The 15,161-nt window shown below is 39.8% G+C and overlaps 1 protein-coding gene across 10 annotated transcripts in view; it reads right to left on the reverse strand.

The window, feature by feature from the left end:
• The window catches only part of HEPACAM2 (HEPACAM family member 2), a 61,233-nt gene that overhangs the window by 43,611 nt on the left and 2,461 nt on the right, over positions 1-15,161 (reverse strand). For 2 of the 10 annotated variants that reach the window (XM_070787492.1, XM_019959681.2), the window contains exons 1-3: positions 12,629-14,332; positions 4,601-4,954; positions 616-900 (exon numbers count right to left, since the gene is read on the reverse strand). In XM_070787492.1, coding sequence (XP_070643593.1) covers positions 616-900; positions 4,601-4,954; positions 12,629-12,809 — 820 coding nt within the window. In that variant the 5' untranslated portion in view covers positions 12,810-14,332. Of the gene's footprint in view, positions 1-615; positions 901-4,600; positions 4,995-11,449; positions 11,826-12,628; positions 14,336-15,161 lie in introns of those variants that run through there. The other 8 variants (XM_070787496.1, XM_070787495.1, XM_070787494.1 and 5 more) reach the window with 8 other exon arrangements.

The following is a 15,161-nucleotide window of genomic DNA, read 5'->3' on the forward strand; positions in this document are numbered from 1 at the left end:
CTCTGCACCCTGCCTCTAAAAATGGGGCTGAGAAAACGGGCAGAGAGACTAGCCAGACCCTGGGCCGTATTACCCACATATAACCTGGGAACATTCTTTCTCCCAGTGGTCAGCTCCAGAGCACATCCCTGTCCCATTTTATGATGAACAACTCTCCCTCCTTGTGGGTGAATAAATCAGTGCCTTCTGCATGGTTCTGGGTTCTTGAAATTGAGGTTTCTATGTTTCATTGTCAATAAGGTCACAGAATGCACTGAGTTAGAGAATATAGTCAAAAGACCAGTATCTCAACTGGATCTTCAATAAACTGCGTTGTGCAAATAACTATACTTCATGACAAGACAGTGCCTAGGAAGTGTAACTGCAGCTAGCACTGCATTACAATAATGGTCAAAACCAAATGACACCTGGTATTGATGTTCTCTGTGACTACTCTGGTGAAAACTTTCCAGAAGAAAACTCAGTTGATCAGACATGTCTGACTTTTGCGACCCCCAAAGACTGGGGCCCATCAGGCTCCTCAGTCCATAGAATTTTCCAGGCAAGAATACTGGAGTGGGTTGCCATTTCCTTCTCCAGGGGTATATAAATATATATACATTTTAAAAAACTTACAGTATATGGTAGGCATAATGATGTCGCTTTCCATCCTACTGACAGGGTTCTTCACCAGGCAACTGTAATTCCCAATGTCTTCTTTGGTCACTGGAGCAATATGAAGGCTGCTGTTCTGAAGAGAGAAGGAGTTGGTGGAGCTGGTGTGGACAGGCCTGCCATTCTTCAGCCACTGGTAAACCCGCCGGCTGCCCCCTTCCACGAGGCATGTCAGGGTCATGTTTCCCACGTACTCCACAGCCCCAGAGGAAGGCTGAATCTGCACCACTGGTTTCGTGACAGGATCTGCAACATCAGAACGAAAGAAATGATCTTTGTCACCCCAGGGTTATAATTAAAGTCTAGGAGATCTTTCACATGTTTTAAATCCTAGGAAAATGATTCCAAAATTTTGTACTTTTTAAATGTAGACAGCTCAGGAAGTAAAGAAGAGGATAAAAAAAGTCATTACAAATAGAAAATAATAATATAAAATATCATTTATAGCAGAGATAACCAATTCTAGAACTTAATCTTCAAGAATTTTGTAATGAAAACCTTTAGTTTATAGATAATGCAGTTAGTGGTGAAGGACATCAGCTCCCTTATTTCCTGTTCATTGTGCTCCCCCGACACCATAAAGGTTTACTCTCACAGGCAAAGTTCACATGGTTATTCCCCTCTCTTGATTTGTCCTGCTATCCCAAGAGCGATTGGTTGGGATAGATGTAGTGAACACAAATTCCTATCCACTATCTGCAAAATACAAAGCTTAGACATACTATACTTTGGGAGTATCAAGTGAAAGTTTTAAAGAATCATATTTTCACCATTTACTTTTCCTCCTATGTAAGTAAGCTAATTATATGTTTTAATTGCTGTGCATTTGTATTGCAGCATTATTTCAGTCACTACCGTGTTAGTCTCTTTAACAAACCAAAGCCTATTATTAACTTTCCTTCTATGCAAAATTACAGGTCACACACAGAGAGTAAGATGATCAGTAAGTAACAGACAACTGGTTCCAGTGTTTAGCTTTGAATTCCTATCAGACTTTTAATTGAGGTTGACGCATCTTCTCAGGTAAATTTGTTTTGAGTCATGTTCACTTTCATTTTACACTGGCAAATGTGCATTAGAGTGTATACAGATTCACTCCATCCACCCAGAGAAGACAGGAGAAAATGAAAGATAAAGGGAAAGGAGTTTGAAAAGTAAACTGCAGCAAAGCTGGGTAGCCCTGAAGGCTCCAGCCTTTCTCAAGATGGAGGAAATCAAGATGGCCACTCAATTTAACCCTTTATATTCCCTGGCAAGAGCAAATGGTTTGGAGTAGCTTTTGCTTACAGTATTATGATTTAAAAAGAAAGATTGTTTGGTATATTTATTAGGTAGAAACAGCTTTTGTTTCAAAAATGCCGGTGCATGGAAATGTTATATGTGATATGGAAAAAGTCAAATAGGTAATGTGTAAAGTCTTGTACGGGGAGAACCAATCATTAGAAAAGATATTGGTACTGTGATCATGCACTTGGATTTAACAGTGTCACGCAGACGTGGAAGTTTCCCAAGAAGATTTTTTTACACAGGTCCTGTGCATGTGTGCTAAGTCACTTCAGTCATGCCCAAATATTTGTGATCCCATGGACTGTAGCCCGCCAGGCTCCTCTGTCCATGGGATTCTCCAGGCAAGAATACTGGAGTGGGTTGCCATTTCCTTCTCCAACACAGGTCCTAAACCCCTACTAAGACCTTTTGGTTGAAGGCGGAAAGGGCAAGATAGGAGTAGGTTACTAAGAGGTATAAACTAGCACTGTAAAATAAGTAAGCTACAAGGATATGTTGCACAGCACAGGGAATATAGCCACTATTTTATAGTAACTATAAACAGTATAATCTATAAAAATTTTGAATTATTATATTGTATACCATGAAACTAATATAACATTGTAAATCAGTCACTGATGTGGCTCAGTGGTAAAGAACCTGCCTGCAATGCAGGCGATGCGGGTTCAATCCCTGGGTTGGGACGATCCCTTGGAGAAGGAAATGGTAACCCACTCCAGTATTCTTGCCTGGAGAATCCCATGGACTGAGGAGTCTGGCAGGCTACAGTCCATGAGGGTGCAAAAGGGTAGGACATGACTTAGTGACTACAAAAACAAGTAAGAGGTACAAACTAATATGTATAAAACAAGTAAACTACAAGGATATATCATACAGCACAGCGAATATAGTCAATATTTTACAATAACTATAAGTGGAGTATAAGCTATAAAAATTCTGAATTATTATATTGTACACCTGAAACTAATATAATATTGTAAATCAACTATGCCTAAAAATTTTTTTCTATAAAGAACTTTTGGCTCCGTTTTCCTCAACAAATCCAATTGTACTATACATTAACAAGGAATGGATGTTCTATTAAAAGTTTGGGGGGAAGAGATAGTATACTACCCAGGAGAATTTTATGAAACTGTAAAAAATGTCCTCCTTTTCTCTCCCAGAGTTCCTCTCTAGGCATCTGCTGCCACATCCTGTGTCTTTGTTCCCCTGCAATGTCTCCAGTTTCCACTCATTTACTGGGCACATATTTACTGAGTGCCTAAGAACGGCCAGCATCAGGGTTTAGGCAGCGGAAACAAAAGAGCAAACAATATAAAGCCTACTCCCATGGATCTTGTATTCTAGACCAGGAAAAGAGACAATAAAAGAAACAAAAATATGTACTATGTCCAGTGTTATGAAAAGAATAAAGCGGAACTCAAGGTAAACAGTAACTCTCTTTCTCACTCTCTCTCTCAGTTTGGGGGAATGAGGTTATACTTTACATAAGGTGGTCACGGAAGCCTTCACAGGTAAAGTGACACTCTGGCTGAGACCGTAAAGAAACAGGGGAGGGAACCAGGGCAGTATGCGAGACAAGAGTAATCTATGTACAGTGAGCAGCCAAGCGCAGAGACACTGAGGTATGAGAGGGTTTGGCTTGTTCCAGGAATGGCAAGGAGGCCAGAGTGGTGAGGGAAAGAGAGGTAGGAAGGGTTCAGAGGGGGACTGGGTATGTAAGGGGATCACACGGGCCTTGAGGGACGCTGTTGGCACTTTGGCTTTGATTGTGAGTGAGACAGGAAGCCACAGGAGGATTCTGAGCTGCAGGAGGCAGGGGTGGAAGCAGGGAGAGTGGGCACAGGCTGTTTGGAGAGTCCAGGCCAGAGCCGATGGTGGGCTTGAATAGGGCAGCAGTGGGTGCAGCGAGGATTGACTGACTCACCTCTGTCCATATTCTGAAGGTAAAGCTGAGAGGGCTAATTTGTGGACTGGATAAGGATGTGAGAGAAAGAGAGTCAAGGGTGATGGCAGAGTGCAACTGATGGAATGAAGTTTGCATTTGCTAAAACAGAGGAATATTGTTAGACAGGTTTGGGGGGAAAAATCAAAAGTTGTGCGTTGCATAGTATAGTATCTTTAAGGTACACTACTTACATATATCACTAAGGAAAATAAATGTCTGAAAGTTAGCTGAAGCCCACTCTCCCTTCAAGGACATTCCCAGCACCTTCTACTGTTCCTCAAGTGTGGTCATTGAGCAAGTCTCATCCTCTCCCAGTGTACCAAAATTAAAAAAAAAAAAAAAAATTTTATGTGACAAAAAATAGGGTTCTTCCCAGGGTGCATTCTGCTAATGAAAAATAAAATTTTCTCCATCTCATCACATCAGCAACTTTATACTTGATAGTTTCCAGGCAAACAAACAATAACTCCTACTTACTGCTTGATTACCTTTAGCTGGGCACTGTGCATACCCTTTCTACGTACGTTCTTATTTAATCCCCAGGAAGCCTCATGAGGTGGATAGTGCCATTCATGCCATGAGACACTGAGGCTTTGAGGGTCAATGTGCCCAAAGTTGCAGACCAGACCTAAAGCCCTGGTAGCCTAGTCTCCTAAGCCATTGCTCGCTGCCATGCTACTCAGCCGCCCATGTCGCTCACAGTGGACTTACCATCAACCGTGACTTGAATCTTCTGACTAGCTGACAGAGTTCCGTTTCCCTGGATGTTGACCTTCACAATGTAATTGCCTTCGTCGGTGAACTGCAGTGGGTTGATGAGCAGGGAGGCGTTGGGTGGCATCATGGTGAATTTGTGCTGGTATTCCAAGTCGGGAACCACAGACTTGTTCACGGAGCCCAGCAAGTACTTGGGCATCGTATGGGGTCTCTCAAAAAGCCATATGACCTGGATGTCTGATGCTGGAGTGTGGAATCCATAGTGCACGGGGAGATAGAGAGCCTGACCCCTGATGCCATGGACGGTGTGCGATGGCACAGCCACCTTCAGCCCCGAGCAAGCACCTGCTGTGAAGGAAAGGAAAGCTGTAAAGACCCTGAGCCACATTTCACAATCTAAAGGCACAAAAACAGAACCTGATCGGGCGATAGTCTTTTACAAAGAAGAGAGGCTTCTAGGTACTGACTCTTCTAGTACTGGTTACCTGTAGAGGTAAATATTTGTCTCTGAAATGAGCATTTTAAAAACTCCACCCAAAGACTGTGTGGATTGCTTGACCTCTTTAAATGCATGATGAAAAGGAAAAGCAGAAGTTATTATCTCTGACTGTTAAAGAATAATGGGAAAAGGAGAACTGGGATAGATGATTAGTTCTGAAGTCCAATGAAACCTTTAAAAAAATTGAAATTGCGACTGTATTAATGTCTGAGTCATATCATATCCTAATCAAGCTATGTGATTGAGGGGCTACTTCCTCTTGAGAATCTTCCCTCACAGTCTTCTGACGTGACTTGGTAGTCCTTAATTGGAAGTTTTTCCCTTTAGCCAAAGCCTTGCCAAATGCAAATATTCTAAGGACAATGGTAGCAAACCATTACCAGTTGTGATCGATTATTACTGCTTAGAAGCGGGGATCTGGTTTGTGCGTTTGAGCAACAGTAAGAGAAGGCAGTGGCACCCCACTCCAGTACTCTTGCCTGGAAAATCCCATGGACGGAGGAGCCTGGTGGGCTGCAGTCCATGGGGTCGCTAAGAGTCGGACACGACTGAGCGACTTCACTTTCACTTTTGACTTTCATGCATTGGAGACGGAAATGGCAACCCACTCCAGTGTTCTTGCCTGGAGAATCCCAGGGACGGGGGAGCCTGGTGGGCTGCCGTCTATGGGGTCGCACAGAGTCAGACACGACTGAAGCGACTTAGCAGCAGCAGCAGCAGCAAGAGACGGGAACTAATGGAGCAGAGTGGAGCCCGAGGAGCCTGGTGAGACAGGAGACCAGCAAGACAGCTGGGTCAGAACAGGAAGTGCCTTAGGGTCATGGCAAACACTTAGGCAATTTTACTGTGAGTGAGACGGGAATACAACCAGAGTTTTGTGAGCAGGAGGGGTAGGGGTTTTCTTCTTATTTTTTTTTTTTAAGGTGTACCCTAGCTGCTGTGAGAACAGACTGAAACAGGGGAAAGAGCAAGAGAAGGGAGCCCACTTAGAAGGTGCCTGCAATAAAGTAGGCAAGAGATGGTTGTGCTCTAGATAAGGGCAGTAGTAAAAGATACTGTGAGAAAAGACTGGGGGTGCTAACAACATTTGATGGCACGTTGGGAGTGGGATAAACAAAGATGAGTCAAGAATGATTCTAAGGTTGATGGCTTGATCAACTGGAAGAATAGAGCTGTCATTTATTAATAAGCAGCTAAGGAGACATTTTTGGAAGACATTTTGTCCTATGGACAGAAGGGCCTGGCGGGCTACAGTCCATAGGGCTGCAGAGTCACGACTGAAGCGACTTATCATGCATGGAGAGACATCTCACAATTTCAATTCCGTCTTCTACAAAGTTTTTATCTTCTTTCATTGCTTCTCCCTTTTTTACTCTACTAGTAAGGGGATCTTTAAGATTTATCTGATTCCTATTATGAAAAGCCATCAATATTAGGAAGGGAATGGTAGAAAGATCTGTTTGTACAATAATTTTCTTTGGAGAAACTGAAAGATGCTGGTTTGCCCCTGTGAGGAATAAAAATCCACCAACAGGAAATTTTCTTCTTTTCTTCCCAGGGTGAAGGTCAGAGCAAAGATTTCCATGGTTTTAGTTTTTGGGTAGCTGTTAGTGAAGAGTGAGACCCTGCGGCCAGCAGGGAAGTCAGAGCAAAGAACTGAAGAGAAAAAGAACAAAGAGGAAGAATGCAAGAGGTTACAGGGAGAAGATACACAGTCGAAACCGACTATATGGACTGAAGACTAGGTGACTGTCTGGGAAAAATAAATATGTGTTTTAACAGTCTCCTTGGCTTCTGTGTATATTTGTGATTGACTTGTAATTTTTTTTTTCCTGACAATGGGTTGTATCTGCACATTTCAATGATTTGGTCCATTACAAAGGAGTTACAAAGGTATGAGCATTTACTTCTACTTTCTTTTCTGACAAGTACAAGACTGTTGCATTTGTAGTTGTTCTTAATTTGAATCATTAGAAAAAGAAGGAACTGGTTGCTGAGAGCTATAAAGAGGAGATACACTGGATTGCAGGAAAGGAAATCATAAGAGAAATAAATGAAGTTGAGAGAGTAAACCTAGGACTTAACACTAGTGATGTCTGAGATTTGTGAAGCAGCGATGGTGAGAAGGGAGTGAAGCTCTTGAAGCCAGAGATATAGAAAGACATTGGGCATCTGGGTGGGGGTCCTGCACAGGAAATTATTCCTCTTAGTACCTGGATATCTGCACCAAACAGCATGGATTTTCATGACTTTCATTGTAATTGGCGATAGGAAGTGCCTGACAAGTTCCTGGCAAGCAATAAATAAAAACTAGTTTACCCATTATTACTAACTTAAGATATGCAAAATGTAATTTTCACTGTATTTATTGTGTTGCTGTTTCTTTTCTTTTCGTTTTTTTTTTTTTTTACTTCAGTGAATACAGAAATATTCCTGTGGGTTTCACAGTTCATTCTTGATCTTGGACTCCCCTGTCCACACAGTCTTAAATTAATCACTTGTAAACTGCCTAGAAATAAGAGCTTTTAGGAACCTATTCTCTAAGCTTTCAGAGAGATTTTTGAATTTGCTACTTTAATAAATTTAAAAGTCCACGGAAATTTGAGGTGTTGAAAACATACTTGGGATAAAATGGTTAGTTAGATGACTTACCTTAGATAAGTCATTTTAATTCCCTGTGACTCAGTTTTCTTTTGTGTGAAGAGGGTTATATTAGATGAGGTCCAAGGCCTCTCTCTGCTCTTTATGTTTATGTTCTCAGCATCCTAAGGTGCCTTTCTCATGGTAGCAGCTACCCTACATTTGAAGGGGAAGGGCCCATATTTAAGTAAGAGAGGGCCCAAAGAATTCTGAAGTATTGAATCTCAGATTTAAGTCTACTTAATAAGTTGTCAATCCCTTTGTTTAGTCACTAAGTCATGTCAGACTCTTCGTGACTCCACGCACTGTTCCTGCCACACTCCTCTGTCCATGGGGTTTCCCAGGCAAGAATACTAGAGTGATTTGCCATTTCCTCCTCCAGGGGACGTTCCTGCCCCAGGGATTAAACCCGCAACTCTTGCATTGGCAGGTGGGTTCTTTACCACTGAGTCACCAAAGATATCTTTTAATAAAGTGGCAGTTCTGTGTTTTTTTGCCAAGGAATCAAGGGGGATGATGGGAATCCACATCACTGCCTTGTGAACACACTGGAAAAAGCAGCATGGCTGCTGATAAAAAGCTTGCCTCTGACAGTGAGCAATTTGGTCACTGATTTATTGGTCTATTTAATACATTTCACACCTCAACTTAGAAACTGCTGGTAGACTGAGCTGTAGCTAGAGATGGCCTGAGTGCAATTCTGGCCAATCTGCTCTTAGCATTTGGGGAAGTCATTGCAGAAGCCCTTGTTTACTTTTTTTTTTTTTGAAAAGAGGAAGAACCTTTTTTAATCTACTTTTTTGTGTGGCTTGAGTTGAAAAAAGATTAACTGAGATTGTAATGTTCTGAAAATGACTGGGAAACACTTTATTACCATGGCATGACTGGAACAGAAACGTAGGTGGATCTTGACTCAGGAAGCTGAATCTTAAGCGGACTGGAAAGTCTATGACTAAAGTTACAGAAGTAAATTTTATTTATTAAAATACTGAATATGACACAAACACTGCAGCCTAGGAAAATATGGAACTAGTAGAAAATGTTATATGGCATGTACAGTAATCATTAAGGGAGTGAACTGGTTCTTCGGTCTATTTTGGAAATAACAGACATCATGTAATAGTATCTTAAATAATATATTACCATCAATAATATCTCTGAATATATTCAATGCTTATCATACCAAATGATGTGAAGTCATGTCATTTAACTTTTTTCATGATATGAAATCATGAGTGCTTTTTCAAGTATATGTATGACAGTGAGAGAGAACGTAGCTGTTACAATTGCTGTTTGCTTAGATTGCCTACACCATTTTCATCAGATAAATTATAGGTAGAAAGTTATGAGTATCAGTGAGGGATGAAATTTTCTTTATAAACTTTTCATATCAGCCACTAAAATCTTTTTAATTTGCAGGAAATACAGGAGCCTATTGATATGATGTAATCCTTACTTATAATGAATGCTGCAGAATAAACAGATAATTGTATGCTTCTGCTCCCCTTTAGGAGCACGTACTCTTTAGCCATTGCTGAACGTCCCCCTGTAGATGTGATGAGCTTATGCTGTCCAAACAGTAGTTTACTGACTTAAAAAATTTAGCTTCATCCTCAGAAGTTTTCAAGGGTTCTTTTCTCATCGTATAAGGAAACGTAAATGACTGAACTATGAATTTTAGAAAGTCAACCTCTGTAAAAACAAATAAACTTTTTGAAAATAAATGATATGAAAATTGATGAAATTTTAATTTGATATTCCAAATATTTGTACTTAAATGAACATTCAATTTTATTACTAGGTTAATACTTTTGAGTTCAAGAAAAGAAAACTCTTGATTTTTTATATTTGAGGCACTATACTGCTTTGAAGAACATTGATAATATCATTAATGATCTGACATACAAAATTATAGCAAAACTCTCCCCTTCAGAGATTCCCTTAAACTATAAAACAAAGGCATGATAAAGGAACGTCCAGTGTTAAAGAACATGACCTCATATTGTGAAATTATCTATAGTCCAGCAACAAAAGACTCCCTAGACCAGTTCACTGTATTGAACATAAACATCAGACTCCACAAAGTGACCTCTACTGTAGCTCAAAACAGTTGGCATTTACTTCCCCATTGCCAAGTCTGATATTAGCAAGCACAACACAGCTATTGTTGACTGTAAATAAACTCTTGTTATCTTTAGAGAAAATAGAAATTATGATGATGTACTTTGAATAGACTTTACAAACTACATTTGGGGCTTCAAATAGCTACAATTTTTTAAAAAGAAAAAACAAACTGATACTCAGTATTTCAAAATACAAAAAAATTTCCAAATTACCCAAGGTCTTTACAACTCACTACCAATGGAGATGAGTAAATTTGTGAAAGTCTTAAGGGATAATAACTGCTTTAGCTACTTATGGACATGCTATCTATTTCTCAAAATTATGTTTAATTTTAGTTTGGTAGAATCCTTCAAATGAATTGGCCCTCAGTGCTTTGTAAAGCCAGTTGCAAAAAATTACTTAGGAAATGACAGCAATCCTGTTGTAAAAAATTAAGCATGGACTGCCACAAACGACACTTTTGAAGCCCAGAAAAATGCACAAAGATAAAAAGTCAGTTATGGTAATTGCTTACTTTTCCTAAAAATTCCTAAACATCTGTATAGGCTTGAATTTGACAACATAATGGAAAAAGAATCACAATTATGGGAAACTCAAACATTTAAAAAATTAACAAACTGTACATTTCAAATATGTGGAATATGAACAACATTAGGTATAAATGTAAATAATCACAGGTACTATGAAAACTAAGCCATAAAGTACCAGTAACTGCGAGCTCTAAACACCGAAGAAGGTTAAAAACTTAAGTGGTTATTTAGCTAATTTGTTCTTAAAATTTAAGGAATAAAAGGTTTTTTGATTTACTATCTGTTGGATATGAACAAAACAAGGAACTGACTTGTTCTTTTAACTTGACTTTTAAAGCTGATATAGGAAGAACGGAAGAAGAATGTCTGGGGAAATTCTGACATAGAAACAGTGGACTCCTTTAAATTCTAATGATAAAGAGGAGAATGAGGGAGAAACAAAGTAGAGGGGGAAAATTAATTGAATTAACTATTGGACAAAGAGAAAGACTAAAGCTATTTTGGAGAAATAATACTTTTAAACACATTTCTCCCTATTGAGTATATTTTTTTTATCAGCTTGGAATCTAACTTTTTTCCCACATTTCATAAATTAGGTAAAAAACAGGTAGAGCTAACAGTTTGCCACAATATCTTTAATTAAAACAGCCACAAACTATGTTCATAAATTGCTCTAAGTTTCACAGTAAGTGGTAACAAATTCATGACCTATAAGAATATTTGCCAAAGTATAATGCATTAAAGAGTGTTGGACCTATATATAAACTCTATAAAAAGAAGAAACACTTTAAGTTTTTAGAATATCTTAATTTTCTTAATGAGTGCTATTGACAATAATTGTTGTCTTCAGAAAACAATAACCATCAATTGATTGAACTTCCTTTCCCCTAAATGATCCTGTTTCTTTGCTGGAACACACTGTGTTATTGTTAAAAGGTTCTGTGCTGTCCTTCAATTATCTGAGTGAATCTACAGCCAAGAGCAAATATTTACCTTATGCTCACAATTTTTAAAAAAAGTAGTTAAAACGCACTTTATGCAGTGCCTTACCTAAGAGAAGAAGGTATATTTTGCACCGAAGGACCCCAACCCTGCTGCTGAAGGGTTCCATGAATGCATCCTGTTCCATGCACGCAGTGCCCTGTTCCTGGTGGTAACGTGGTTCATGGACCAGCAGCTGCTGGTTTATTTGCCAGGGAAATTAGCAGTCAGGTAACAGACCCTAGCCTGCCTCTTGCTTCTGCGATTTGAATACAGAATGAATGTGTATACAAAGGACACAGGTACTGGGAACACCTGTTATGGGCTCTGCAAGAAGACAGGCTTGTGACTTTCAGAGCCACTTCTTAGCGATTTTCAGTAATCGTCAGCATGTTTCATGAATTATTCTTAGTTGTTAATCATCACACGAAGGAAAACATCCTTTTGGGTGACTCTAATAAAAAACAGTATGTTTTAATAATCAAGAGCATATTGTGAAATTTTCTGAAAAAACAGAAGCTAGTACCCTATCATGGAAAACGATGCCGCTATTTTGAAATTAAATTTTTTCTATGAAAATCACAGTATTTCATATATCTGCTAAAATAGTTATAAATCACCATGAAGTAATAGGTATAAAACACCAAGAAGTAATACATCTTTACATATGTATTTTTCTGTGTATATTTCCTGTTAGAAATGTCCACCATGGGTTTATTGAGTCTACGGATTCATGTTATTTTTAAAAGCAAACCACAGGTGTGTTTCCGAGTAACACTGAATCATGGACTGCACATAATTATAACAGATAATATCTGAGGCCACATTTTCACAGCTGAAGCACAGAGTAAGTGAACCAACAGCTCAGAGACCATCTTGCCTCTACAGTGGTGTCTGCGCTACGGATTTTCTGCCTGGCCGTTCACTGCCAGGCAGTGCACTTCTGCTTAATTTACCTAGCTATAACTTAACCCATATTTCATTTCAAGTCATCTACTGCAAGAAGTTTCCAGTCCAAGCCTCTACTATATAAAACAAAAATCTGCCTCAAATCATGCAAAATTCCTTGCATAAATCATTTTTGAAAAGTAAAGGCCCACTGAAGAAGTTTGATGATAAAATAGGCAAAAAAAGAATATTCCTCAATTGTAATTAAAGGTAAAAAAACAAAACAAAAAAAAAAAAAACAAGTGATAGATATTTTGGAATTTAAGTTTGGAAACATTTTTTGGATTAGGGCTAACAGACCTGTGTGTGTGTTCATGCTTAGTCGCGCAGTCGTGTCTAACTCTGCAACACCATGGTCTGTAGCCTGCCAGGCTCCTCTGTCCATGGGATTCTCCAGGCCAGAATACTGGAGTGGTTTGCCGTTTCCTCTTACAGGGGATCTTCTTGACCCAGGATACCAAACTCTAGAGTCTTCCTGCATTGCAGTCGGATTTTTCACAGTCTGAGCCACCAGGGAAACCCAGTTCAGACCTGCTCTTACTAGCAAAGTGACAGCTGGAAAACCCTGAGGCCTCTTCAGAGGTCACTTAATGATCTCTCCAAGCTTCAGAAGGAAAAAAAGGGTAAGAACTTCCCCCCAGGTAATTGTTACACCACAACTTTCTCTGTGCTATTTCTAAATCTTGTTTGTGCCATCTAGAGATTGCAGCACTTATCTCACTAACCTCAACTGATTTTCTTGCATGTTTATTTTCCCTCTGGGTCCTAGAACACAAAGACTGGTCTTATTCACTTATGGATCTAGCATAGTGATTAACTAGTATTTTTCTTAAGTTGTTCCCCCAGAAATAAACCCAAAAGTTCCTTAGTCCGTGTCTTCTGATTCCCACTTGGTGCTTGAGAAATGCCTACAAATATTAATATTGGATTTTAGAGAACACAATATGGAAAGTAATATTGAAATTCTACAGATAGCAGATAGACTCCCCTTCACATCTTTTACAGAGAAGGCAATGGCACCCCACTCCAGTACTCTTGCCTGGAAAATCCCATGGATGGAGGACCCTGGTAGGCTGTAGTCCATGGGGTTACTAAGAGTCGGACATGACTGAGTCATTTCACTTTTCACTTTCATGCATTGGAGAAGGAAATGGCAACCCACTCCAGTGTTCTTGCCTGGAGAATCCCAGGGACGGGGGAGCCTGGTGGGCTGCCATCTATGGGGTCGCACAGAGTTGAACACGACTGAAGCGACTTAGCAGCAGCAGTAGCAGTCACATCTTTTAAATCAATATCCATCTCAAACTGTGTTTTATTAAATAAGCTCTTTCTAGTGCTTTTCAAACCCAGTGCTGGTTCATGATGAACTTTTTTGGGTCCTAAGCAAAGTGAGAGAAATAAAGATGATGCAGTGAGTTTTTCCTAATGTTAAATTCACTCAATTTAAAGGACTGATTTTTATTCTGCATTTTTTTTTTTGGTTTCTTTTGTTATATTAAAATATCCTTTATTTTATGATACAGTGATAATAGATGTTACATACATAAACAAAGTGTCAATATGAATTAGATGATCTTTTCATGTCAAGACACATATTAAAGGGCTTCTCAGGTGGCACAAGTGGTAAAGAACCTGCCTGCCAGTGCAGGAGACTTAAGAGACATGGGTTCTGTCCCTGGGCTGGGAAGGTCCCACGAAGGAGGGCATGGCAACCCACTCCAGTATTCTTGCCTGAAGAATCCTAAGGACAAAGGAGCCTGGCGGGTTACAGTCCAGAGGGTCACAGAGAGTAGGACACGACTGAAGTGACTTGGCATGCAAGCACATATTTAAAAATGACAATGACAGGCTCATCTTGGGAAAGTGCTGAGACAAAAATCATGACAGTGCGCCCTCTAGTGGCAGGTAGTACGAATAAAAATCTTAACCTGCTAGAGTAACTTCAGAATTCAGAATGTTTACACAGGAAGCCAAACAAGACAACGTTAAAATATAACTTCAATTGTTTTCAGTTTTTAAGTGCTATCACAGATAGTTTAAAGTGTTTTATCGTTATAAGAAACTTCCCATCATCTACATCTCACATCTCACCTGTAACCCACAGAGGAGCTCTGTTCAGGAGCCTATGGATTTCAAACATCCACACTCATTATTCACTAGTAGCATAGGAATGCTTTGGAATGATAGGAAGAATTGGGAAGGAGAGGTGGTGACATGCCAATGCCAAGGCGAACAGAGAACAGTAGCTTGCCAGATGGCTCAATGGTAAAGAATCTGCCTGCCAATGCAAAAGAAGTAAGAGACAGAGGTTTGATCCCGGGGTCGGGGAAAATCGCCTAGAGAAGGGAATTGCATCCCACTCTGGTATTTTTGCCTGGAGAATCTCATGGACAGAGGAGCTTGGCGGGCTACAGTCCATGGGATTGTAAGAGTGAGACATGACTGAGCATGCATGCATGCAAGAAGAACTGAGAAAAGAAAACCCTGTTCTAATTCGATAGATCTCAGGAAAGATCAGAGTTTACAGGGAAGAGGTGGCTGCTAGAGAAGGCCATCACAACCACCCATGCCTGTGCTAACTCCTACAGAGTTAGGTCTATAGTAACCCTGATCAATTCATATGGCCATTAAATGATTATCAGCAATGTCTTCCTTCCAGGGCCCCTCTCCAGGTCACTGCTTTACCTTCAGCAAGTGTCCTGTTTTTCTACTACTGCTTGCTCAGGAAATGTCTTTACATTTTGTTGGGGAGGCCACATCTTTCTGCTGCTTTGATATTTACAGGATGACTAGAAATTTATCCTGGTCCTAATCAAACCAGGATCGCCGCTTT

Source organism: Bos indicus, chromosome 4 (assembly GCF_029378745.1).
Source record: "Bos indicus isolate NIAB-ARS_2022 breed Sahiwal x Tharparkar chromosome 4, NIAB-ARS_B.indTharparkar_mat_pri_1.0, whole genome shotgun sequence".
Taxonomy (NCBI): Eukaryota; Metazoa; Chordata; class Mammalia; order Artiodactyla; family Bovidae; genus Bos; species Bos indicus.